The 26,464-nt window shown below is 47.2% G+C and overlaps 3 protein-coding genes across 3 annotated transcripts; 1 reads left to right on the top strand and 2 right to left on the bottom strand.

The window, feature by feature from the left end:
• Positions 1-9,844: 9,844 nt before the first annotated feature.
• Positions 9,845-10,824, bottom strand: LOC103642116 (uncharacterized). The gene is made up of 2 exons (XM_008665430.3): positions 10,592-10,824; positions 9,845-10,442 (listed from the first exon to the last, which is right to left on the bottom strand). Exons 1-2 carry the CDS (start codon positions 10,667-10,669, stop codon positions 10,215-10,217), a joined length of 306 nt encoding a protein of 101 aa, XP_008663652.1. The 5' UTR covers positions 10,670-10,824; the 3' UTR covers positions 9,845-10,214.
• Positions 10,825-11,409: 585 nt separating this feature from the next.
• LOC103642115 (uncharacterized) lies at positions 11,410-14,039 on the bottom strand. The gene is made up of 5 exons (XM_008665428.3): positions 13,757-14,039; positions 13,576-13,622; positions 13,324-13,423; positions 12,542-12,603; positions 11,410-12,018 (listed from the first exon to the last, which is right to left on the bottom strand). Exons 1-5 carry the CDS (start codon positions 13,827-13,829, stop codon positions 11,785-11,787), a joined length of 516 nt encoding a protein of 171 aa, XP_008663650.1. The 5' UTR covers positions 13,830-14,039; the 3' UTR covers positions 11,410-11,784.
• A 9,817-nt stretch (positions 14,040-23,856) lies between these two features.
• On the top strand, positions 23,857-25,555 carry LOC100384012 (uncharacterized). Its single transcript, NM_001361218.1, has 3 exons — positions 23,857-24,322; positions 24,614-24,938; positions 25,150-25,555. The coding sequence occupies exons 1-3, from the start codon at positions 23,901-23,903 to the stop codon at positions 25,408-25,410; spliced, it is 1,008 nt and encodes a 335-aa protein (NP_001348147.1). The 5' UTR covers positions 23,857-23,900; the 3' UTR covers positions 25,411-25,555.
• The last annotated feature ends 909 nt before the right edge of the window (positions 25,556-26,464 follow it).

Here is a 26,464-nt window from a genome sequence, read left to right as displayed (position 1 = left end):
TTTGTAGGTTTATGCATCCGGGGGCTCAAGTTGGATACTCGACAGCGGGTGCACCAACCACATGACAGGGGATAAGAAGATGTTCTCCTTATATGAGAAAAACCAAGATCCCCAACGAGCTATCACATTCGGGGATGGAAATCAAGGTTTGGTCAAAGGATTGGGTAAAATTGCTATATCACCTGACCATACTATTTCCAATGTTTTTCTTGTAGATTCTTTAGATTACAATTTGCTTTCCGTTTCGCAACTATGTCAAATGGGCTACAACTGTCTATTTACTGGTGTAGGTGTCACTGTCTTTAGAAGGAGTGATGATTCAATAGCATTTAAGGGAGTGTTAGAGGGTCAGCTATACTTGGTAGATTTTGATAGAGCTGAACTCGACACTTGCTTGGTTGCTAAGACTAACTTGGGTTGGCTCTGGCACCGCCGACTAGCCCATGTTGGAATGAAGAATCTTCACAAGCTTCTAAAGGGAGAACACATTTTAGGACTAACAAATGTTCATTTTGAGAAAGACAGGATTTGTAGCGCATGCCAAGCCGGAAAGCAAGTTGGCACTCATCATCCACACAAGAACATCATGACTAGTGACAGGCCACTGGAGCTCCTACACATGGACCTATTCGGCCTGATCGCTTACATAAGCATCGGCGGGAGTAAGTAATGTCTAGTTATTGTGGATGATTATTCTCGCTTCACTTGGGTATTCTTTTTGCAGGAAAAATCTCATACCCAAGAGACCTTAAAGGGATTCCTGAGACAGGCTCAAAATGAGTTCGACTTAAGGATCAAGAAAATTCGAAGCGACAATGGGACGGAGTTTAAAAACTCACAAATAGAAGACTTTCTTGAGGAAGAGGGCATAAAGCATGAGTTCTCTTCTCCATACACTCCACAACAAAATGGTGTAGTGGAAAGGAAGAATCGAACTCTATTGGACATGGCAAGAACCATGCTTGATGAGTACAAGACACCGGATCGGTTTTGGGCCGAGGCGGTGAACACCGCCTGCTACGCCATCAACCGGTTATATCTTCACCGAATCCTCAAGAAGACATCCTATGAACTCCTCACTGGTAAAAAGCCCAATATTTCATATTTTAGAGTTTTTGGTAGCAAATGCTTCATTCTTGTTAAGAAAGGTAGAAAATCTAAATTTGCTCCTAAAATCGTAGAAGGCTTTTTACTAGGATATGACTCAAACACAAGGGCATATAGAGTCTTTAACAAGTCCTCAGAACTTGTTGAAGTTTCTTTTGACGTTGTGTTTGATGAGACTAACGGCTCTCAAGTAGAGCAAGTTGATCTTGATGAGATAGGTGAAGAACAGGCTCCGTGCATAGCGCTAAGGAACATGTCCATTGGGGATGTGTGTCCTAAGGAATCCGAAGAGCCTCCACATGCACAAGATCAACCATCCTCCGCCACGCAAGCATCTCCACCAACCCAAGATGAGGACGAGGCTCAAGTTGATGAAGTTGAAGAACACAATGATGAGCCACCTCAAGACGACGGCAACGATCAAGGGGGAGATGCAAATGATCAAGACAAGGAGGATGAACAACCAAGGCTGCCACACCCAAGAGTCCACCAAGCAATCCAACGAGATCACCCCGTCGACACCATCCTCGGCGACATTCATAAGGGGGTAACCACTCGATCTCGGGTTGCACATTTTTGTGAGCATTACTCTTTTGTTTCCTCTATTGAGCCACACAGGGTATAGGAAGCACTACAAGATTCGGATTGGGTGATGGCGATGCAAGAGGAGCTCAACAATTTCACGAGAAACGAGGTATGGCATTTAGTTCCACGTCCTAATCAAAATGTTGTAGGAACCAAGTGGGTCTTCCACAACAAGCAAGACGAGCATGGTGTGGTGTCAAGGAACAAAGCTCGACTCGTGGCCAAGGGGTATTCACAAGTCGAAGGTTTGGATTTTGGTGAAACCTATGCACCCGTAGCTAGGCTTGAGTCAATTCGTATATTATTGGCCTATGCTACTTACCATGGCTTCAAGCTTTATCAAATGGATGTGAAGAGTGCCTTCCTCAATGGACCAATCAAGGAGGAGGTCTACGTTGAGCAACCTCCCGGCTTTGAAGATAGTGAGTACCCTAACCATGTCTATAGGCTCTCTAAGGCGCTTTATGGGCTCAAGCAAGCCCCAAGAGCATGGTATGAATGCCTTAGAGATTTCCTTATTGCAAATGGCTTCAAAGTCGGCAAGGCCGATCCTACTTTATTCACTAAAACTCTTGACAATGATTTGTTTGTATGCCAAATTTATGTTGATGATATTATATTTGGGTCTACTAACGAATCTACATGTGAAGAATTTAGTAGGATCATGACACAGAAATTCGAGATGTCGATGATGGGGGAGTTGAAGTATTTTCTAGGATTCCAAGTCAAGCAACTCCAAGAGGGCACCTTCATTAGCCAAACCAAGTATACTCAAGACATTCTAAGCAAGTTTGGAATGAAGGATGCCAAGCCCATCAAGACTCCCATGGGAACAAATGGGCATCTCGACCTCGACACGGGAGGTAAGTCCGTCGATCAAAAGGTATACCGGTCGATGATTGGTTCATTGCTTTATTTATGTGCATCTCGACCGGACATTATGCTTTCCGTATGCATGTGTGCAAGATTCCAAGTCGACCCTAAGGAATCACACCTTATGGCTGTAAAACGAATCTTGAGATATTTGGCTTACACACCTAAGTTTGGGCTTTGGTACCCTCGGGGATCCACATTTGATTTAATTGGTTATTCGGATGCCGATTGGGCGGGGTGTAAGATTAATAGAAAGAGCACATCGGGGACTTGCCAGTTCTTGGGAAGATCCTTGGTGTCTTGGGCTTCAAAGAAGCAAAATTCGGTCGCTCTCTCTACCGCCGAAGCCGAGTACATTGCCGCAGGACATTGTTGCGCGCAATTGCTTTGGATGAGGCAAACCCTGCGAGACTATGGTTACAAATTAACCAAAGTTCCTCTTCTATGTGATAATGAGAGTGCAATCCGCATGACGGATAATCCCGTTGAGCATAGCCGCACTAAGCACATAGCCATTCGGTATCATTTTCTTCGGGATCACCAACAAAAGGGGGATATCGAGATTTCATACATTAACACTAAAGATCAATTAGCCGATATCTTTACCAAGCCTCTTGATGAACAAACTTTTACCAAACTTAGGCATGAGCTCAATATTCTTGATTCTAGGAATTTCTTTTGCTAATTTGCACACATAGCTCATAAATATACCTTTGATCATGTCTCTTTGATATATGCTATGACTAATGTGTTCTCAAGTATATTTCCAACCAAGTCATAGGTATATTGAAAGGGAATTGGAGTCTTCGGCGAAAACAAAGGCTTCCACTCCACTCTACTACTCATTCTTCATCGTCGCTCCGCTTCACTCTCCGTCTTTGGTATAATCTTCACTCATTTATTTATGACCAAAGGGGAAGAAAGTGCTTCTAAAGGCTCTAATGATTCCGTTTTTGGCGATTTATACCAAAGGGGGAGAAAGTATGAGCCCAAAGCAAAAGGACCGCACCACCACCCTAATTTTAAAATTAATGGTTTTCAATTGGAAAATTTCAAATTGGTATCTCTTTGTGTTCTAAAGGGGGAGCAAGTAGTATTTTCAAAACTTGATATCTTAAAATCCTCTTGAACACTAAGAGGAGAATTTATTTGAGGGGGAGTTTTGTTTAGTCAAGGAAAAGCATTTGAAACAAGGGGAGAAAATTTCAAACTTGAAAATGCTTTGAAAAATCTTATTCATTTACCTTTGATTATCTTGCAAAAGGACTTTGAAAAGAATTTACAAAAGAGTTTGCAAAAACAAAACTTGTGGTGCAAATGTGGTCCAATATGTTAAAAACAAAGAAACAATCCATGCACATCATGTAAGTATTTATATTGGCTCAAATTCCAAGCAACCTTTGCACTTACATTATGCAAACTAGTTCATTTATATTTGCTTTGGTTTGTGTTGGCATCAATCACCAAAAAGGGGGAGATTGAAAGGGAATTAGGCTTACACCTAGTTCCTAAATAATTTTGGTGGTTGAATTGCCCAACACAAATATTGGACTAACTAGTTTGCTCTAGTGTGTAAATTATACAGGTGCAAAAGGTTCACACTTAGCCAATAAAAAGACCAAGTATTGGGTTCGACAAAAGAGCAAAGGGTCAACCGAAGGCTCCTCTGGTCTGGCGCACCGGACTGTCCGGTGTGCCACCGGACATGTCCGGTGCACCAGAGAACTCAAACTTCAAACTCGTCACCTTCGAGAATTTACAGAGGCCACTCCGCTATAATTCACCGGACTGTCCGGTGTACACCGGACATGTCCGGTGCTCCAAGGAAGGGCGGCCTCCGGAACTCGCCAGCCTCAGGAATTAACTTCGGCTGCTTCGCTAAAATTCACCGGACTGTCTGGTGTGCACCGGACTGTCCGGTGCAACAGCGGGGCAACGGCTATTTCGGCGCCAACGGCTACCTGCGACTGTAATACTCAAAAATGTAAAATTCAAAACATAGTTGATTTACACACATGTTTTTTTTGCCTTTGTTTATTATAACAGGTGAATCAACACTTCAAAAAAAATCATTAATTAGCTAATGACACTTAAATTAATATGTGCATCATGCTGAGTTTTATTGGGTTGTGCATTTGTGGATAATAAAATAAATGTGTCATTAAAAATAAATTAATATGTTAATGGACACATGGGATATAACCTCTAAATTGAAAACAAAATGACATAGAAAAAAGAAAAGAAAGAGAAGAAACATCATAAAATATAAAACAAAATTGATAAAAATATAAACCCAACCATAAATGGTATGATTAAAGTCTACCTTTAATTTGAGTACTAAATTCACATGCATATTTGAAGTTCAAATTTGGGACTTAAATTTGAAATTTAAAAGGAGAAAAGAAAAGGGAAATGGGAAACAGGAAATAAAAGAAAAAGAAAAAAACACTGTTTGGGCCTAATCCCTCTCACTCGGCCCACTTCACTCCCTTCCCCGCGCCAGCCCAATCGCGCTCACACCTTGTGCCACCGACGGGCGGGGCCCGCTCTCCAGTCTCCCAACCCCCTCCCGGTTGTTTCTCCGCCGCGGTTTATCCGGGCACTGACCTGTGGGTTCTGCTGGCAGCCACACAACCGCACGAGCGTGTCTTGTTCCGTCTTCCCCGCGGGCGCCAGGCGCGGACCACACTGGCGGGCGCGCGATTACCGCGGCCGCCATAACCACCTTCCGCAACTCGTGCTGACTCACGGCCTAACCGGGACCTGCGCTTCAACCGCGACTGCCATCACCGCCAGGAGGGCCCTGCGCCGTCAGGATCTCCTTCTTCCGCGCAACAGCCCGCGCATCGCGCGCACAGAACGTGAGTCCGTCGCCGCGGACTCCGTGGGCGCGAGCTCAACCACCTCGCGATGTGCTTCCGGGGGAATCGGGTTGACCTCCTCCGCGCTTGTGGTTAAAAGCTGGAGCCATTGAGTCCTTCTCGCCTTCCCCTTGGTAATCCCATCTCTCGCTCCCTCGGTTGTCAGACCCCTTGGCCGCGAGGCGATCTGGGAGTCCACCCGCCAGTAGAACATTGTCCCCTTCCCTTATCTGTTCGTGCGAAGTGCCCTGGGCGACCGAGTTGACACGGCGGACATCGCGGGGGAGAGACCTGGTGGCTACGTGAGGTCTGCGCCTGCGGGATTGCTCGCCGGGCCGGAGAAATCACCGCTGTGCCGCAAGACGTCGGCATTGGACCTCTGCGCCGCGCGATCCGGGGTAAGAAGTCCTGGCCGAACTCACTAGATCCCTAGCTACGTGTAGCATCTCTCGATTAGGTATTGGTTCCGCTGTCACGTAAAATTTGTGGTGGCCGGTAATGGCGGGCGAAGCTAGATTGGCGCGGATGGCTGGGCGCACTGCCGTAGCAAGGGAGCTCAAGGTTGATGACGTGCCAGGACCGTAGATCTCTTAATGGACGGCCCTGGTGCGTTGATGGGGGAAGGGTGTTTAGAACCGATGGATCCGTGAATAGCGGCTAGGATTAGATCTGGTGGCCTACTTTCGGCTTAATCAATCCCAACTAGGGGTGGATAACGAGCCAGCTCGGCTCGGCTCGTCCGAGCTGGCTCGTTAAGCTAACGAGCCAGCTCGGCTCGGCTCGTTAAGGTAACGAGCCACAGAGTCAGCTCGGCTCGGCTCATTTACGAGCTCGAGCTGGCTCGTTTAGCTCGCGAGCCAGAGCAGAAAAAAATAAAATGTATATAATAATTATTTTTTAGTTAATTTCAAACTAATTTAACAATAAAAAATAGTAATTATACTCATAGTTTCACAAACCATGTCAATATAACACCAAATTAGCACAATTCATCACTCATTAATTCACAATTCGCATGCATGTTCATCAGTTTAACCCATAATTATATTTGCATAGACCAAATTAACACATAGGCATAGTTCATTAATCATTAGTTTAATTCATAGGTCATAGACACCTCACATATATATAACATGTTCATCAATTATTCTATAAATGATATGTATATAGTTTCGTTTTATTAGAATATGGTAGCTCGTTTAGCTCGCGAGCTGGCTCGTTAACGAACCGAGCTGGCTCGTTAACGAACCGAGCTAGGATGTCAGCTCAGCTCGTAACAAAATTCAAACGAGCCGATCCGAGCCGAGCCGAGCTGACCACGAAACGAGCGAGCCAGCGAGCCACGAGCATTTTGTCCAGCCCTAATCCCAACCATCGATCAGTGATCGGACGGTCTTGTGCGCTCGCGGGTTCATAATGGACGAGATTCGATCCTAGCCCTCGGATCTGATCTGAGTGGTCCGAGTCTTCCCATACCCCTTCGCTGGCACTTTTGTTAAAGAGCCCTTACGGTTTTAGAGATTCAACCCGCCATCCTGTGCGGAGTTCTCTGTGTCTTGGGGGATTTCACGTGTTAGCCCCCAAGTTTTCGAGAAATAATGGCCGCCGTCCAGAGTCTGGGAGTTTCAGGAAATAAAATCTAAAATGATTTTCAGTATAAAAATAAATATGATAAACTTAGAAAATTCATAACTTGATGAATTTAGCTCCAAATTGATTCATTCCAGTGGCATTAATTTTGTTTAAGTATTGTTTATTACCTAGTACCTTTGTCTAACCATGAAACTTGATTTAAAATTATTCACATGAATAACTCTATTCTAGGTATTAAATAAATTCAGAAATTCCTAACTTAATAACCGTAGCTCCGAATTTAGTGGTTCTTGTTTCTACGATCTCGTTACGCAGCGTAGAATATTATTACACAGTTTATGCTTATGTTTGGTGTGCTGTTAATTTTTCCTATACCATGTTTGGCTGTATTGCTACGTTTAGCAGTAAGGACACGTGTCATCTAAAGAGCAAGTTGGTACCTGGAATCTCAAGTGCCAGGCAAGTTGTGCCCTTGATCACTTCTTTTACCCACTCATGTTCTAATTAATCATAATGATCTGCATAGGTTAATTTTGATGGGACACAATAGGTCACCCTAGTTTGTTTATCCTGAATACCTTGTTTACCCCTGAATCACTTGGGTAGTTCTGCTACTGCTTTATATGGTTTTGGGTTAATATTTCATTATATCTATGTTCCAATTATGTTGTTATTTTATTTATGTTCATGACAAGATCATTAAATGTTAATTGGAACATAGAGCTTAACTTGAGAAACACGTGCCACCACAAGGGTTTATGGACGCCCTTGGCTGATTAATTAGGAAAGCTAGTGGAGGACTACCTTACCCGAAAGGGGCAAGGGCAGTAGGGGAGTGGTCAGTGTAGGGAGGCCCTCGGGAGGATTTTGCTGCGATGGCGGTCCTGCAAGGGATTCCTGCATTGGAGCTTCCCATAAACTGTAGCGGGTTTTCTGAAGCTAGTGGAACTTTGTAAAGGCCTCGTAGTGTTACCCTGCCTCGCCTCCTCGGTAGAGGTGTATGGGAAGTCGCGATCCCTTGGCAGATGGGTAACATGACTTGTGGGTAAAGGGTACCACCTCTGCAGAGTGTAAAACTGGTATACTAGCCGAGCTCACGGTCATGAGCAGCTCAGGACTCTCTGATGATTAAATTATGGAACTTAAATTCAATTTGTCATATGCATTGCATTGCAGGTGATGTTGTTACTTTGTTCTACTACTTAATTGGGTTGGTATTTACTTATACTTAGTAACTGCTAATAAAATTTTGACCAACTTTAAAAGCAATGCTCAGCTCTAACCATCCTCTTTGGTAAGCCTTACACTTCACGTATAAACATTGTTAGATTAATCATATAGCCACAGGAAACCTATTTAAAGACGTAAGCTTGTATAAATCTTGTGAGAACTTGCCTTGGTTCAAGTATAAATTCCACTCTGTTTGAGACGATGGAATATTTGTGGTACTGGAAAAATGGAAAATATAACATACTCACCAACTCCGAGGTTCTGTGCTCCCCCGGCCCCGCAGCAATCCAGCATAATATAATACTCTACTATATTCACGGGGGCAGTTTTGTTTCCCGGAGTATTTTATACGGAGTACGTTAAAAAGACAACATGAGGTTCTCTGATGGATGGGCGCGCACGGAAGAAAACCTATCCATCCTTATTGTTCCGCGTATGCCCGGCGCTGCGACTTGTCCCTTGCTCGCGAGTCGCGAGCGAGCGCGCGCTTCGCCTGCGATCCATCAGAAAGGCGCAGTCGGGGCAGGGCAGGGCAGGGCAATCATCAACATCTTCAGGTGGTTGCCAGCGTGGAGCCTATAAACAAAGGCCTCCGCCGGTCCGCCCCCTCCCCGGTCAGAGCTGAATCGAAGGCAATTTATACGCGCGCGCTCCGTCCGGCCGGTGCTTCCACCACCCTGCCATGCATGCATGCATTGACTGCACCTGGTCTGGTGACTACTGTAGATACACGTCCCAAGGCATAAATGCATTCATACATGTGCCCCCAGAGGGGAGTCAAGATGGACTGAAGACCCGATCGACAAGCTGTATCGGCCAGTAATAACCTCTGACCGTTTAACAGCGGTGACGCAGCATCCCAACTCTCGTACGTACAGTACAGTACAGGCGTCGGCCAGCATCATCATCACGCTCTGTGCAAGTCAGCGTGCGAGCCGTGGCCCGTACACTATACCAGTATTTTTAACCCCTACGGGACCGGCCTTGCGCGGTGGCCGGTGGTGTAGCGTACGCGAGGATGACGGTCGACAGGCAGGTAGGTTAGCAACGCCGTGCCGTCAGGTAACGTAATGGTGGCGCGCGCGAGCAACGAGTTCCCTGTGTGGGCACCGCACCGCACGGCACGCGGCGCCTCCGGACGGTCCGCCTCGCTGTCCCGCCCGGGCTGCCGGCCCCCGCGCCGACCGCGTCGCCATCGCAGGAGTGGGCCGCGGCTCGGCGGGCGCGCGACAGCAACGTGCCATCCCAGTTCGTCCGCCCGCACGGTGGTGTCCCACAACTAATAACCTAGCAAACGCAACGCACGTATTATACGGCCGGGGACGTACGGGGGCCGCCTAATTACTCGAGCGCGCGCACACACAGCCGCATGTGGCAGATCATCCCCTGTCGATCGCCGGCCGGCAGCCTCACCAACCCGTCATCCCCTGGTCTGATCGGAAGCTTTGTTGGCTACTAATGACAAAGTAATGAGCGGAGCGGATCACTACAAAAGCTAGCAAACAAATAAAAGAAGCAAACTGGAAGCAGTAGCGAGAGGCAGGCATGTTACTGCAATTGCGTCGGTCCGCGGGGCGCGCGGGGGACACTGGACGGAGATGGAACGAAGCTTTTGTACCAGTATATAGAAGTCGTCACAAAATCCTGCGATCGATGCTGTCCGGTATCGATGGGTCACTAGCTATAGATGACTGTACGCGCGCGATATTCTACTCAGGATCAGCTAGAGCAGGACTGACCGGGTCGAGCACTCGCTCGCTAGCTACTACGACGGCTAATATATAGCAACTAACCTAATGAACAAACAAACAAGGAAAGCTAATAGGCCAGTCGATCGCAGGCACCACTGCACCACCAGCTTCATAGGCCTGTGTAGACCTAGCTACTAGCTAGCTCTAGCTCAGCTAGTACGTACTTGTGCTGCGTGCACCACTCACGTGCGCCACCACCAAGCCCGGCCGGCCTTCAGTTGTGGATGGGAGGCTTTCGCGCGGCGGGCGAGTAGTCCATGCCGGCGATGTCCATGATGTCCGGGTACGTCTGCCGCTGCCGGGCCGCCACGCCCGGCGCCGCCGGGGAAGAAGAAGAATAAGAAGCCGCGGGCGCCGCCTCCGCTTCGTGACGCCGCACTTGCTGCGTGGCGGCCTCGCCGCCCACCGTTGTGCCGCGGTGATCGTTTCCCGTCGAGTCGCCCTGCGCATATATAAGTACATCGATACCCAAGAAGTAATTACTAAGTTGGTAGCTCCAGTGTAGAGTAATAAACACGCGTGGAAGTTGCCATGCACGAGTGACACACTCTGAGAATGTTCAGATGGCGGCGGCTGAAAACGCACACTGACCTGCTGCTGCTTCGCTTCCGCTGCTGCTTCAGCGTGCGCCAGTGCCTTTTCCGCCTTCGTTCCTGCATCAAAAGGCATCAAATAAACCACCTGTTAGATTAAAAAGTCGATGTACCTGTACTGTACTGATGCGAAGCTAAGGTAAAACAAAAAAAGAAAAGCTTCCCTAGCGTATCCCAACTTGATGCAACTGACTAATGCACACGGGACCACCAAACCGTTGCCGACCACTGACACGCTGATTTTTTTTTCTTCTACGTCTTGGCAGTGCCGACCTCTATGCTGGTATAGTGCCAGTGGTACCGTTACATAAAACATACTCCCTCCGTTTCTTTTTATTTGTCGCTGGATAGTGCAAAATTACACTATCCAGCGACAAATAAAAAGAAATGGAGGGAGTACTATCCGCCTCGCTGTCCCGCCCGGGCTGCCGGCCCCCGCGCCGACCGCGTCGCCATCGCAGGAGTGGGCCGCGGCTCGGCGGGCGCGCGACAGCTACGTGCCATCCCAGTTCGTATTATACGGCCGGGGACGTACGGGGGCCGCCTAATTACTCGAGCCGAGCGCGCGCACACACAGCCGCATGTGGCAGATCATTCCCTGTCGATCGCCGGCCGGCAGCCTCACCAACCCGGTCATCCCCTGGTCTGATCTGAGGCTCTGGCTACTTCCGACGAAGTAATGAGCGGAGCGGATCACTACAAAAGCTAGCAAACAAATAAAAGAACCAAAGTGGAAGCAGCAGTGATCAGAGGCAGGACGGCATGTTACTGCAGTTGCGTCGGTCCGCGGGGCGCGCGGGGGACACTGGACGGAGATGGAAAACACGCCAAGGGAAGCTTTTGTACTACCAGTATATAGAAGTCGTCACAAAATCCTGCGATCGATGCTGTCCGGTATCGATGGGTCACTAGCTATAGATGACTGTACGCGCGCGCTATTCTATTCAGGATCAGCTAGCAGGACTGACCGGGTCGAGCACTCGCTCGCTAGCTACCTGCTACTACGACAGCTAGCTAATAGCAACTAACCTAATGAACAAACAAACAAGGAAAGCTAATAGGCCAGTCCAGTCGATCGCAAGCACCACCAGCTTCATAGGCCTGTATAGAGCTAGCTACTAGCTCTAGCTCTAGCTAGTACTTGTGCTGCGTGCACCACTCACGTGCGCCACCACCAAGCCCGGCCGGCCTTCAGTTGTGGATGGGAGGCTTTCGCGCGGCGGGCGAGTAGTCCATGCCGGCGATGTCCATGATGTCCGGGTACGTCTGCCGCTGCCGGGCCGCCACGCCCGGCGCCTCCGGGGAAGAAGACGAATAAGAATCCGTGGGCGCCGCCGCCGCCTCCTCTTCGTGACGCCGCCCTTGCTGCGTGGCGGCCTCGCCGCCCACCGTTGTGCCGCGGTGATCGTTTCCCGTCGAGTCGCCCTGCGCATATATATAAGTACATTGATACCCAAGAAGTAATTAAGTTGGTAGCTCCAGTGTAGAGTAATAAACACGCGTGGAAGTTGCCATGCACGAGTGACACACTCTGAGAATGTTCAGATGGCGGCGGCGGCGGCGGCTGAAACTAAGTCCATGTTTGGTTTCAATTAGTCCTAGGACTAAACTTTAGTCTTAGGGTTAAACTTTAGTCCCTACATATTTGGTTCTAGAGACTAAATAGATTCTAAAGTCATTAAATACATTGTCAAAAACTCAAATACCCTTAGAATATACTCATAATATTAGTTATCTATAAAAAAGGTAAGAGCAACATGATAATTATGGGTTTTTAGTCTCTTTTAGCACCTATGTGAAGGACTAAAAACTAAATCATTTTAGTCCATATTTTAGTCTTAGTGTTTGGTAAAAAAGGGACTAAATGAGACTAAAAATTAGAGACTAATCTTTAGTCCCTCCAACCAAACGCCCCCTAAACCTAGCTACCCCGAAAACGCACACTGACCTGCTGCTGCTTCGCTTCCGCTGCTGCTTCAGCGTGCGCCAGTGCCTTTTCCGCCTTCGTTCCTGCATCAAAAGGCATCAAATAAACCACCTGTTAGATTAAAAAGTCGATGTACCTGTACTGTACTGATGCGAAGCTAACGTAAAACAAAAAAAAAGAAAAGCTTCCCTAGCGTATCCCAACTTGATGCAACTGACTAATGCACACGGGACCACCAAACCGTTGCCGACCACTGACACGCTGATTTTTTTTTTCTTCTACGTCTTGGCAGTGCCGACCTCTATGCTGGTACAGTGCCAGTGGTACCGTTACATAAAACATACTAGTCTCGCTCGCACGCGAACAAATGCATGCATCCACATAGAGAACATGGAGAAAAAGCAGTTGGAGCAGGAAAGACCGAAGCTGTGTGCAGAGCTAAAATGTGCTTAAATCGACTAGACTACAACTATAACAGAGATATTGTGACACGGTGCGGAACAGAACAATGCTAAGCATGAAGACAGAGAGAGACACGGAGAACAACAGCTACGGGTAGCCAAAGCTAATTGATCGGATGAAGAAAAAGGGTAGAGGCTGACGAGAAATGGTTTGCTCGGACAGCTCGACGATGATCCAGTGGTGCATGATTAGCCTCACTCATGTCCACTCGGCCCATATATAGTAATCCTCATGGTCATGGAACCTCGGCGCCGCGTGCGCACTGACCAATGACCATCACCTCGCTATCACTGGTAACAACGACAGGACTAAGCCGGGGGTCGTCATCTGCTTCGTCGTACCTGAGCAACGCCCGTCGCGAGTGCAGTGCTCCTTCACCGAGTCGCCAGCAGCAATGGACGACGCTTCGGCATCGCCGGTCCTCCTGGGATCGGCCATCTCCTGCTCATTGGCACGCGGAGAGAAGACAGCAGACTAGAATAATAAGCAAGACTGAAATCTGGTTTGATTCCACGCTGTGTAGGGATCGTAGAAGCGCTTCTTGTTGGATTGGATCACAGTCGTATAGCTCGTTATATATATACTGTACTGACCTTGCTGCTGTTGATTGCATCATGTAACTGCCTGTCCAGCCTGATTCCTGCTCGATCGGAGAATGAAACAGGGAGGAATATACATGGTCAGATCAGTCCCAGGACGGATACACATACTGATACACCTAACAAGGAGCACTAGTAGTGGTGGAGGAGATGGCTATGCCCTTAGCAAGCATACCATGTGCTCTTGTAGCCACCACCAGCAGCATGAGAAGAGCAGCAAAGGCCACGGCAGGAGCCCTCATCTTCATCGATCTCCTGCTGAATGTGTTTTTTTTTAAAGTATTGTCCTCCTGCCTAATGTGAAGTAGCTGGATCGAGCAGGAGTATGGAATGGGAGGAAGCAAAGCGGCAAGCAGGCTGAGGCCAAGTGACCTCAGTCGCCTGTATTTATATACAGGCACTGACACACTGGCAGTGGTGGAGCACTGACATGTCAAACTCTCCCTAATTAAGGGCAGCTTAAAAAAACAATCTAGGAAGTAGGAAGGCTGGAGCGTGGACAACTCTTAAAATCCAGCGATGTAGCGTGGCGGTATATTGTGAGTTTTGGTTGGGCGCCTATCACACTTTTTAAAGAAGGATATGTCCCCTCCGATCCAAAACTCGGCGCTTGTTTCGTTAGTTTTTATACAACTCACTCTGCTTGTCGTGATGCATGTCATGTATAAAACTACTCCTACCATGGAGCACTGCCCAGGTTGGTTGCCACTGATTGCAGCTACAAACTCAACTGCAGGAGCTGAGTCTTTGCAGCTTTGATGTACCTGTGACTACTGCACAGAAGCCCAAACTCCCCTGGTCTAGCTTCTGATTCCTGAATCTTTCTTTAGCAGAAGACGAGGTCAGATGATGGTCCCTGCTGCTTGAAAGTACAGTTGGATTCAGATGTGTTAGCACAGGTAATCCGGAAGCAGGTGACTGGAACTTTTTTTTTCTTTCTTGTCTATTTACGAATACAAATTGCAGCTGTCTTGAGGAAGGTAAGGTTGACTTCAGCCCTGCGCTCTCTGATGCAAGCTCGTTTCAGACTGAACAGTTTCTTAGTTAACTCTGATAGAGATTGCAGCTGGCTGCTGGTGACATTTGCAAACCGTGCACTTACGCTCGAACAACCACTATGCAAACTAGTTACCACGACTGTTTTTGTTTGTTAAATCAGACGAGTTACGTTACGTACACCATATCCGCCTAGTTTACTTCCTACTAGGAGCAGTACTTGTACTCTTGTTTTTAGCAGACAATAGTTTTGACGGGTTCAAAAAAATTGATCTTTGACCGTAAGTTCCTATCCTGCAGTAAAATATTTCATTGATACAATATAGAAGACCATACTAGGCACTAGCTAGCAAGAACAAAAGAAAGAAAAATACATTTTAAATAACGACATAGTACTAGCTAGTAGTTGTGGTAGTATCTCGTACGTGTGCGCACGACACGATGCGCATGTGCCCAACGAAAAAGAACGCCAAGGGAAGTGTACGTTAGTTTGAACAATTAAATTTCGTTCCCAAGGCAGAGAGGGAGCTCCCGAGTTCCAACCGAGTCAATGCCGCTCATACAGCAAACATGCCAATGTACCACTACCACCTGATATCTCGCGCGCGGCTCTCCTTCGGACCGGCCGACACATCGCGCCCCGTCTCTTGGGCACGGATGACATGCATGGTCAAATTAATTGTATAGTATATTACTGTCTGGCCTAATAAATCCATTAACAAATACTCCTAGCTAAGCTAAGCACCCTACCGTACCGTACCTTAAGAGCAAGTATTATAAGTACACCTCAGCAGGCTGTAAGGTGTTCCACGTCATCAGATTCTTACGTGGAGGGGTGAGAAACCAAGAAACAGAAAGAAACGGGCTCTTGTTTCGCAGCCCGTCCGCAGCGTCGTCCTCGAGGGAAAAAAGACCGCTTGCAGCCCACAATGAGAAGATGTGCCGGCCCACAACGAAAAGATGTGCATAGCAGATGATGTATATATGGAAGCATTGAATGCTTCGGTTGAGTGCATCCAGCCTATCATAAAGCCAACCCATTATATGAATTGGCTGTGTGTCTGGCTCTATATAACATGACAGTGGTATAAAGCCTTCAGCAGGCTCTATTATAAGCCATGCTCTAACAGCAGCACATGCACACCAGGATGGAAACCACTAGAATATATAATAATGCGGGGCATTAGATCCTCACAAGATCCTCCGGTGACTGGCCGGAAAGGTCTGGCACACGATTCTTTTGAGAAGGTCAAATATGATTCTCCGGCCCTGAACTGTACCGGCCCGTACCGTGACTTTTTGTAGCGAACAAGAATCCTGTCCCCTTGTCTCCCAGCAGTGCATGTAAGTTTCGGAGTGTTATTAGTTTGTGTCTCATCAAATATTTGAATATCAACTATGAATTATGTAATTAATTAGGTTTAATAAATTCAGGTCGTCTTTTAGTCTTTATCTAGTTTTATAATTATCTAAAGATGTTATTTATAAACCTAGTTATTTTTTAGTTTAAGAAAGAGATTTTACAGGCACGTAGCGACAGGTAATAAGGACAGAGGTGTGGATGTGGATGCGTGTGTGGTAAAAAAGGAGGAGGAGGAGGAGGAGGAGGAGGAGGAGAACCGGTGTGGATGCCGTGCTCGTGCAGATGTTGGAAGGGGAGTGGAGTAGATAAAAGGTGGAGGCCCAGGTAACTGGGAGGTACTCCACTGTACATTAGTGGCCTTGGGCTCTGTCCTGGCCGAGGTGGGCGTCGGAGTTTGGGCACGTCGGAACTTGGACACCGTACCATGTGCAGGTATAGGCGGATCGTAGGCTCATCGATTCAAAGCTGAAAGCTCTCGGGTCGGGCAGGCTCTTCCTCCCGTGTCTCTGTCTGTGGATCAGGTCATCAGGAGGTGTGCTTGTCTGGTGTGCCACTGCTCTCGCTGACAAGTCCAGGTGGCCAGGTGGGAGATCGATCCGATTCACCAGCCAGCAGCCATCGACCGTCATCATCCATCCCGGCGGCGCCTTTGACCAGATGCTGTTCAAAGCCCGGGCACACCCGCCGCGCGCTTACGCGCGGCCCCGGTACACGTGTACGAAGCGGCGGTGGTGCGGGTCGCCCGGCCACGAAGCCCGCGCTCGCGTTTTTTGATGCGCGCCGGATCGATTCGACGCCTGACACGGATACAAGATCGGCTCGTGGGACAGCCTGAGCCTGCCTAGCTAGTACGTGCACTGCACCACCCGCGGCCACACGAGCGTTTCTACGTTCAGGGATTTTGATTTTATGCGAAGCAATATGAACATCATAATAGGAGAAACAAAAGGATCACAAGGTTTTTTTTTACCAAACTTGTAGAGGGTAAATAAAGGAGGGTTCACCAGGCTCCAGCATACAAGATTTTTTTTGGATTTTAAATCTACAAGGATTTATATAGTGTGTTTGGTTTGAGGCATAATTCTCACTTTTTTTTGTTTGTACAATGTAATAAGTTGATCCATCACCATATCATTACTAGTTATTATTAACATGAATATAAAGAATTGAGTCGTCCCACAAAATTTGAAGAATAAACTTATACTACACCATCTCATATTTAGATAGAATTATTACTCAAACCAAACACATCATTAATTTAGTTTATAGGAAACGCCGTGTGCTCACAATAAAATGCACAACTACGCTGATAATTCGAAAAGCTTTCGTGAACAAGCACGATGCATCACTTTGTAAGGAGAAGCGTGCGTGGACAAACAAAAACTTGCCACAAGACGGTACTCCAACAATGCAAAAAAGCAGAGCCGACCGGCCGTGGGTTAATGCAGCGGTTAGCCCGGCCGGCAGACCGCCGGCACGCACGTACAACACGTCGTCGTCTCCATCACTCGCCATGTCCATCAGATCAACCGAGGCTGTTCATCGACCGACGATAGATGCGTGACCGGCCGGGCCTTGTTGCCCGCTGCCACCGCACTGTCGCCGGCATAGGGAGCCATAAGCTGCTGCTGTCACGAGCACGATGTGACGTACGCAGCCAGGAAGCCACCACGGCGATCGACGCCCGGATGCATGATCCCGATGGATCGATAGGTGCGAGGTCATGGAGGGATCAGATCACCGTCGTCGTCGCCGCCGTTTCTGATCACCAGGCCAGGCATGCAAGTAGACGTATGAGCCTTGCTGCCGGTTACCTAGCTGCGCCGCTTTCGATCGCGGCGCCCCGGCTGGCTTGCTCCGTCGACGGACGGCCGATAGATTCGACGGTCCGACATGCGTGCGCAATCAGTTAAGCCACCGCGAGTGTATTGTAACCACCACGGCGGAGATGGAGATCAATCTATCGTCGATGCTTTCATGTCGTGCACCTTGGCGGCCGTGAGAGAGATAGACGCGCCTAGGTCACCATTCACGCAGATCCGACTGCGACGTGACAAGAAGACGAGGGCTCGTGTGAACACATATCTCATCAGGCGGCGAGCGCGAGCCGGCCGATCGACGACCTTTTTTCCGTGCGTGGAGCCCGGCGGCGCACAGCGTCATTCGTTTTCCACGGCGCCGCGCGCTGACGCCGACTCGCTGTACCGACGGTTGCGCTGCGCGCGCGCGCTGGGGTCGTTGGCCATGGCCCATCGCCCGTTGGGTGCTGTCGCGCGCCGCCCTGTTCAGGCCTCCAGGGACAACGTCGTTAACGCGAGGCCGCGGGCGCCATCCAGCGGATCGGAGGCGCGGGCGCCCTGCACTGCATGCGCGCACGCACCCAGGCGCCGTGGTCGTGGTCCCGTGGGGCGCGGCCCGGGAGTGTCGTCGACAGACGACAGCATGTCCCAGGCCGTCGGCACGGCGCCATTACTGCGATGCTCTCCCGGCCGGTCGACGCATGCTCCGGTCCCGGCCGATACGGACCGCATGGACGCCTCCAGCCACGCCGGCCCGGCCCCGCCGCGCGGCCGATGGCCAGTGGATTTTTTGTTTTGTTTTGCCCCACACAGGTGCAACGGTGGTTCTTCGGCGATACGCTAGCTGCAGCTAGCTCGATCACCTGCGTGCGTACATGGTACATGGACGTGCAGGACCCGTCTCGATCTCAGGCAAGTCGTCGTCGTTGGGGCCGGGGCAGGGAGGGAGACAGTATGCATGGTAGCTGCCGGCCGGTACGCGCGCCTGCAGACATGGGGGCCATGAGCGACCCGTATAGCTAGCGTACCGGGAGCAGGCCGTGCCTACGTACCCGTGGCCAGACAAAAAGGCAGCAGGAACAAGACGCTGCCGTTCTGGCGAGGCTGTCGACAGTTTGGTGGATAAGTTGTTGATACAAGCATTAATAAGAATATGCATATATAGGGTCCATGCATTTATATGAATTGAACGAGTTGACATCAATTTCATGCATGATATGATTGCCTGGATTTGAGTTATTCGAAAACAGCATCTGCACACATAAATCTTGATTCTCATGAAAGCAACGATACAATGACTGATCGAGCTCTCACGGCTTAGCACAAAACTCCCTTCAAGGCAAGGCATCTAAACATTTTCGAAGTTTTTTTTTCAACATAAATCTTGCTCCCAAGTATACGAAAACAGCATCTGCACATGTTATGGGAGCTACTCTCTGATCCAGTCCACGTTGTTCACAGTTCCTTCCTCAACTATTTTGTGAAGCATCTCAAGGCTCAACAGAGTCTATACCTGACCAAAAGCTGCCACTGCATGCCAAATCCGCTATACCAACAGCCAGTTCATAATCAAAGGAGAACCGGGTTCATGTTGAAGTTGAGTATGCATGCCATGATTGCCAATTTTCCATCCATTCCCTGCCAAGCAATTTGTCTGCTGTGAAGACTGCAGTTGAAGGAGCAACCACATGAAGATCTGCATTTCAACTTTCTATCCCAATTTAGTTCATTAATAAACGGGCCAAGAAAATGTTAATTTGGTTGAATAAAACCTAAAGAATTCCTGGTCCAGGACTCCAGGTCTCGCTATGAGGCCGTCTAGCGAGTTGAAGCTGTCACTGTCTGGCCAAGTTTTACAAACTACATGGGCTTTTGCTCTATTTCTAATTCTTCTCGGCCCTTTCATATGCTTCTTATGTCAACTTGGGTGGAGGCCCATGAGCATATCATAATTCTTTTTCATACTGGTTGAGATGTACCTTTTTGTCCAAGTCGTCGCTCATGTACAACAGTCTGAACAAAATTGCATGGTTGCATGTGTTGTCCCTGAAAAGAACATCCTCCGACGGCCATCGCACAATTATCTCGTGACCGTTAAGAGAGCATGGTGATACAAATTGCATTTGCACTTTGTTGCCTCGTTAAAAACCTCATGTGAGAAACTTCAAGAAAACTCACAAAGGGGAAAAGAGTACAACAGCTATCATCGGGACAGATTTCGATCCTCTGAGATCTAGATTCTATCGAATCTTCTACAAGAGCTAACTTTTAGAAATGCGCTCCCCTTGATCCTTGCAAAACCGTATCAATAAGGCAAAACATCTTCTTCTGGAAGTATATGCACATAAAGATTTAGCAAACGGATTGCATATCCTTGCAAGGACTATTTCAGGAACTTTACCTCTACTCACTTCTAGGATATACGAGGTAAGTGCACGTATTAATATAAATAAGCCACTTTAACTGGTGGTGTTCGATCGACTGGATCTATATATTTGATAGAAAGTTCCATAAAGGTTCACATATTGATCATCAAGCTCACGCCTTCAGGGCATAGAATATGACATTTATTGTCTCACGATTCTGATCAATATAAGCATTCACTCCCCCTGACGATGACATCTGTCAAAGTCGTTATCCCTCATAACTCAAGCATATTCTTCAAGATATATGTCTCATTGTTCATCTGGAGGTAGATCGGAGGTAGATAATGGTAAGCATGCCAAAGGGTGGAATTCAGTGTAGTTCGGCTACATAAACCCCAGGTATGTGTCCATTCAGGACCGACCTTTACCATTTAGTTTACAGTATATACCAAACTTGTCAAAAGACTATCCCGAGTCAATTCAGTGACTATAAGTATTTACAATTCCGAGAGATGTATGCGACACAAGCATAGAGGTTCTAGATAGAACGAGTAAAGTGGTTCGACGGGAACACACTATGATTTTCACACCAACATAGTGAATTTTTTTAGAATAACCTCTCGGTATACTCGCAACATCGTGTTGCTAGCGGTTACATATCCTTTTATCTCATAGTTTGCTTCATGTCATTCAGCGACAAAGAGAGCAATGTGCTAACATCTGGTTGAGCAATGTATGACTGAGATTTCTGATCTTAAATCATTTGGTAAGGTCTTTTTGCTTACTAATATAATCTCAATTTGTGATATCTTCTATGCCAAAAAGGCTTTCATGCATTATATTATATATTTTCGGGTTACTTCGGGTAAAATTTTATGCATGAGGAGAGAGTAGAGAATTAACTTATCCAAGTTCTGTTGTATTTCAATTTAGTTTCCCAGATTATTCAAGCACTATAGAGCTTGATATAGTTGTTATGGCCACTTGGCGATATATAAATATATAATGCCACACAACACAATCAAATAAAATATAGAGCTAAACAAAATTGTTTACGAAGGTTGTGCATAATGTGACTTTAGGGGCTTGAACAACCCACCACAATTCACGCGAGTACAAGCTCTAGCGTATCTAGCGTCAACACGTGTGCGGCCATCAGGGCTACGACAATATAGCAAGCCTTCGTAATAAACGCAACAGGCACAATTATGGCTCGGTAATTGTGGTACACGATAAATCCACGCAACGTGCGCAACAGGCACAATCGTGGCTCGCGGCAGACAGACAGTGCCTACAGGGCATGCAAAAAATACGCGACTCAGCGATGACAGTCTGACTCAACGGGAGCGATCTGATTAATGGAGAGCGCGACATAGTAATCACATGACGCAGCCAAGTTCGAACGGCACAAATATTGCGTCGTATTGCCAGGGCGCAGTCAATATTCAGCTAATGTCATGACTCAGCCGATTACCAACGCAGCCTGATCGGCGTGTCTGAGTACTCATTATACAATTTAATCGCTCGACGTGAGTCCAAAAGCTCAACACATCATAAATATTTAGAGCGATTTTAGTCTGCGTAGTATAGTCTGCACACACGTTTTAATAATTTTCTGCTAATTATTTACTACGGGAAATAATTATTAATGCAGAAAAAAATGAACACCATAATTAATACACAAACATAACACATCAGGTGTAACTATCATTTTACCATAATCAAGCATGTATTTTTCTACTAATTATTTGCGTCAGGAAATAATTAATTAAGGTAGAAATTGCAACATAAAACATATTTTATTCTATTTATTATTTGCAATAGGAATAAATAGAATAAGTAATATGGAGCACACATATAAATTAAACTAGTCGGTTGCCCGTGCGTTGCGACGGCTTACAACAATACCCACGTAAACTATCCATCAAAAAAAAATTCAAGATTTATTATTGATTGTCTCCGCTCTCTGTATAATATATTTTTTGATTTGGCTAACTGATGTTATTGTTTACTCCATACAAATATATCTTGGTACAACACGGCCAATGAAGTGAGCGATTAGAAGAGAGTTCACAACGATTGACTGAATGAACAGAGATTATAAAATGACATAATTCCATCATACAGAGACCAAATAAGAGAAAGTTTGTGAGATCAAGTTTATAAAATAAGTCCCATGAAGTCAAACTTACAAAAAAAGATAGATCAAAATGTGGAGTGATTGCTAAAGTCAGACATCAATAAAAACTGGATGTGCTCCATATAAATTACGCTACTTCGTAGCAATTACTAACGTTTAAAACCAATAAATAACCTTTCATTTTGCTGTTAGTGTGACAAATCATTGCTGCTCTATCCAATTCAGCAACCTCAAACACCATGTAGTCCATTGCGCCAATGTGGTCTCAGAAACGACCTAATGCTTGCAAGAGCAAAGAACGTCGTGTCGTGCTTGGGCTGCAGCCTTGGCCCGTAGTGCTGGCCTGGCCCGACACAATTATTTTTTTATTTTACAAAAAATGTATATACCTATATACAATTTACATTCAATATTAAAATCATCTTAGCATGATGTTCTACTGGTTAGACAGTTTCACCCAGTGTCCTCCGCCCTTCTTCCATCAGGGCATAGGTTCGAACCCCACCTCCTGCACCGTTTTTAACATTTTACGCTGATTTAATTAAATAGATTGACGGGCTAGCGGGCTGGTCCGACACAGTTAGTAGACCGGCATGACGTGCTTGTGCCATAGTTGTGGCCCGCGTGCATCTAGCTCGTGTCGGGCGCGGCATGACGTGTCTGTCCATAGTTGTAGACCGCGTGTATCTAGTCCGTGTCGGGCGTCATTTGGCATCTATAGACGTGCAACAGATTAATTTGAAATAGCTGTGAGGGGATATTTGTAAAAAGATGACGCATGACGACCGTTGAAACTGGTGCTTTAAGTATAGTATAGAATTGTAGCGAAACTTGTTAATTAAGAACTTATGGAAAAACTATTGTCTCGTACGCATGCACGGCAGCTCTGACGGGCCTTTCTTTTCTCACTCGAGGGAGCGCCAGACGTTGTCTCGGATCCAGTTTACCCGAGAGCATGCATGCAAGCATTTTTTCCCTTTATCCTCTCTCAAGTTTTAACCCGTCAGATCCACTTTTTTCGGTAGCACTTTGACCGAGCTCCCCCTTTATCCATGCGTGGGAGTAGGGGTCATGGCACGTGCGTAGAAGCACATCGGCGATGGTAGTTTATCGCGCATGGATCACAGTCCATATCAAGAACATTAAACATACCGATCTATTCCGTAGAGGAAAAATCGAAGTCTCTCGCGTAGGAGAGTTCGGCTAGGTCGGAGACCTGCCGGCTTGACGGAGAGTTGATGCAGATCTGATCTCGCCGCAGCAACGGCGAGGTAGAGCGTGCTGATAACGTGTTAAGAACTACGTTACCACGGATCACCAGATCCGCTCCCTTCCCTCTCGTCAGCAGTAGAGGCGCAAGAAGATGTAGAGAACCCGTCTCCCTTTCCATAAGCACGACAGAGAAAACACACGAGACACTGGATATAGGGTTGAGCCTCTGGCCTCTTTCTGATCTCTATAATATGAAGGGGTGTACAGGTTTTTTATATAGAGATGTGATACCTCTCAGAGGCAAAGGCCCACATAAACCTAACTAGGGTTACTTAACAGTGACAACAACCTACTACTAAGCAACGACTGTGGCATTGTCTCTTACTCTCTTGTCTACTAGCGGAGCCATGTGGACAAACAATATAATAGCATAGCATAGGGACATGACGACGAGCTGTGCGGCATCTTCGATCGTGTCACCACTGGCGATGGACATGGCGGCGAGCGGCGCGCTCCCCGTGGTGGACCTGGCGCCGTTCTTCACGGACGGCGACGAGGGCGGCGCTTCCCGCGCCAGAGCCACCGAAGCCGTGCGCCAGGCGTGCCGGACGCATGGCTTCTTCCGCGTCGTCAACCACGGCGTGCCGGCACACCTCATGGCGCGCGCGCTCGAGCTGTCGTCCGCTTTCTTCGCGCTGCCGGACGACGACAAGGCCAGGGCTCGGGCGCCCGAGGGCTCCGAAGCACCGCTCCCCGCGGGCTACGCGCGGCAGCCGGCGCACTCGGCGGACAAGAACGAGTACCTCCTGGTGTTTGGTCCCAAGCTTGGGTTCAACGTGTACCCCGCCGAGCCATCAGGATTCAGGTCAGTCGATCGAGAACCCAACTCGAGATGCAAGATTTAGTTTGCACGAAGGAATTGGAGTATTGTTTGATCATCAGGATTTATAGAAAGTGTTATCTCATAATCAGTCGACAATCTTCAATATCGTTAGAAAATTATAAACAATACAGAAAATATAACGAATCGTCTATTTTCGCGAGCAACTGAAACGAATCCGCTAGTTAATATAACCCGAATCAAAGGTCGTATTCTAACTTATATAATTTGGATCATATTTCAATTGTCAATTTCACCAAACCGCGGTCGATCCAGAGAGGCAGTGGAGGAGTGCTACACCAAGCTCACCGAGCTGGGGCTGCTCGTGCAGGAGGTCCTGAACGAGTGCATGGACCTCCCGCCGGGCTTCCTCACGGACTACAACAGCGACCGCAGCTTCGACTTCTTGGCGGCGTTGCGCTACTTCCCGGCGACGGAGGAGGAGGACAACGGCATCAGCGCGCACGAGGACGGGAACTGCATCACCTTCGTCATCCAGGACGGCGTCGGGGGCCTCGAGGTCCTCAACGACGACGGCGACTGGGTCCCGGCGGAGCCCGTCGAGGGCAGCATCATCGTCAACCTAGGCGACGTCATACAGGTACTACGTACAGAGAACACACGCTTCTCCATCTCCATGTGAGCCGGCTGTTTTGGTTTTACTAGGTGTGATTACTATTTGGATTCGGTGAATTCTATATTTTTGTATCAACAAACATCATGTTACATTTATACTGTTATAAGAAACAAAAATTGTATTAAGTTACATCATACTATCCGTTTAAACTAAAACAGGCAAGGCCACTTTGTAGGTGCTGAGTAACAACAAGCTCAAGAGCGCGACGCACCGGGTGGTGAGGAAGCCCGTGCACAGGCACTCGTTCGTGTTCTTCTTCAACATCCACGGGGCCAAGTGGATCGAGCCGCTGCCGGAGTTCACGGCCAAGATCGGCGAAGCGGCGCGGTACAGAGGGTTCGTGTACAACGAGTACATGCAGCTGCGGATGAGGAACAAGACCCATCCACCGGCGAGGCCCGAGGACGTCGTCCACATAACCCACTACGCCATCTAGCTTGCTAGGCGCAGAAACTGCATAAACAAGCAACCTGCACACAAATGGCTGTGTCTACTCTTGTTAAGATTGTTGTAGTCTGGCCATCGCACGCACCATGCTTGCTATCATTAAAATCGAGATTAAATAAACAACAAATCCAGCTACGCACTGTCGTCGTTGTTTCCGCTTTTCCCTAGGCATAATTCTTGCGGTTATTATCGATTTTTGTCGATTCTCTGATTCTTAATTACAAGTTTTATTTTCGATTCCCAAGAATATTATGATGTCTCCCAAAAATGGAACCTGCACCACCACCAAAAAAATGGAGATGTCGTCTCCCAACGAGTCGATTAAATAAAAAAAACCATATGTATGATGTGTAATAAGAATTAGTTTCATTTTCTATGCAACATTTCTCGGATGTAATAATTGTCTTGTGTTGGCTATACGCATTACCATGCTAAAGCCAGAACTCATGTTTCCATTATCAAAAAAAAGAATTATTAGATTAATTATACGGTATATTTTATAATAAATTATATAAGAATATTAAAATATGATATTGTTTAATTAGATTTTGTTAAACCTAAGATTATTTGACTCCTCGAGAAACAAGAATGTGTTGGAAGCTTACAGGCTGAACAAGGAAGAGGGTCAATTTATTTGGATGCTGAACGGATCAGAAAAATACACTACAGGATCCATGTATAGAAGGCTAAGTTTTATGGGTGTGACTTGTTAGCAGAAATGGCAGGAAAAATGAAGTAGATCAACCAATAAAACACGGAGCATGACATATAGATTTACGTGGAAATACTTCTATGCGAATGGAAAAACCACATGCATCAGTCAGTCGAAACCTTCACTATATGTGGAATATATACAGATGATGTCCATAGACGGCGGCTTACAAGAGGAGTAAATGACGACGCGTAGCAAACTTTAATTAGGGTCATTAATATATACCTATACCGTAGGGGGCTCCGCCCCGGCACCCCATGGTGCATGTCTGTAGGCCGATGGGTCAGTTGGCGTCGCTACGCTCGGGCCCAAGTCTCTCAACGATGGGTCT

This window comes from Zea mays, chromosome 10, assembly GCF_902167145.1.
Source record: "Zea mays cultivar B73 chromosome 10, Zm-B73-REFERENCE-NAM-5.0, whole genome shotgun sequence".
Lineage (NCBI taxonomy): Eukaryota > Viridiplantae > Streptophyta > Magnoliopsida > Poales > Poaceae > Zea > Zea mays.
Note: the sequence above shows the minus strand (reverse complement) of the source record. Positions and strands in the feature narration are given on the sequence as shown.

What these genes read in the sequence shown, in the direction of transcription:
- LOC103642116 (XM_008665430.3), bottom strand. Translation starts at nt 10,669, where the DNA reads ATGCCTTTTGATGCAGGAACGAAGGCGGAAAAGGCACTGGCGCACGCT. An exon ending in CGGAAGCGAAGCAGCAGCAG is followed by an intron (nt 10,443 to 10,591) that starts GTCAGTGTGCGT and finishes ATATATGCGCAG; the next exon opens with GGCGACTCGACGGGAAACGA.
- LOC100384012 (NM_001361218.1), top strand. Translation starts at nt 23,901, where the DNA reads ATGACGACGAGCTGTGCGGCATCTTCGATCGTGTCACCACTGGCGATG. An exon ending in GCCGAGCCATCAGGATTCAG is followed by an intron (nt 24,323 to 24,613) that starts GTCAGTCGATCG and finishes CGGTCGATCCAG; the next exon opens with AGAGGCAGTGGAGGAGTGCT. An exon ending in ACCTAGGCGACGTCATACAG is followed by an intron (nt 24,939 to 25,149) that starts GTACTACGTACA and finishes GCCACTTTGTAG; the next exon opens with GTGCTGAGTAACAACAAGCT.
- LOC103642115 (XM_008665428.3), bottom strand. Translation starts at nt 13,829, where the DNA reads ATGAAGATGAGGGCTCCTGCCGTGGCCTTTGCTGCTCTTCTCATGCTG. An exon ending in GGTGGCTACAAGAGCACATG is followed by an intron (nt 13,623 to 13,756) that starts GTATGCTTGCTA and finishes CCGATCGAGCAG; the next exon opens with GAATCAGGCTGGACAGGCAG. An exon ending in TCGCGACGGGCGTTGCTCAG is followed by an intron (nt 12,604 to 13,323) that starts GTACGACGAAGC and finishes CTTTTGATGCAG; the next exon opens with GAACGAAGGCGGAAAAGGCA.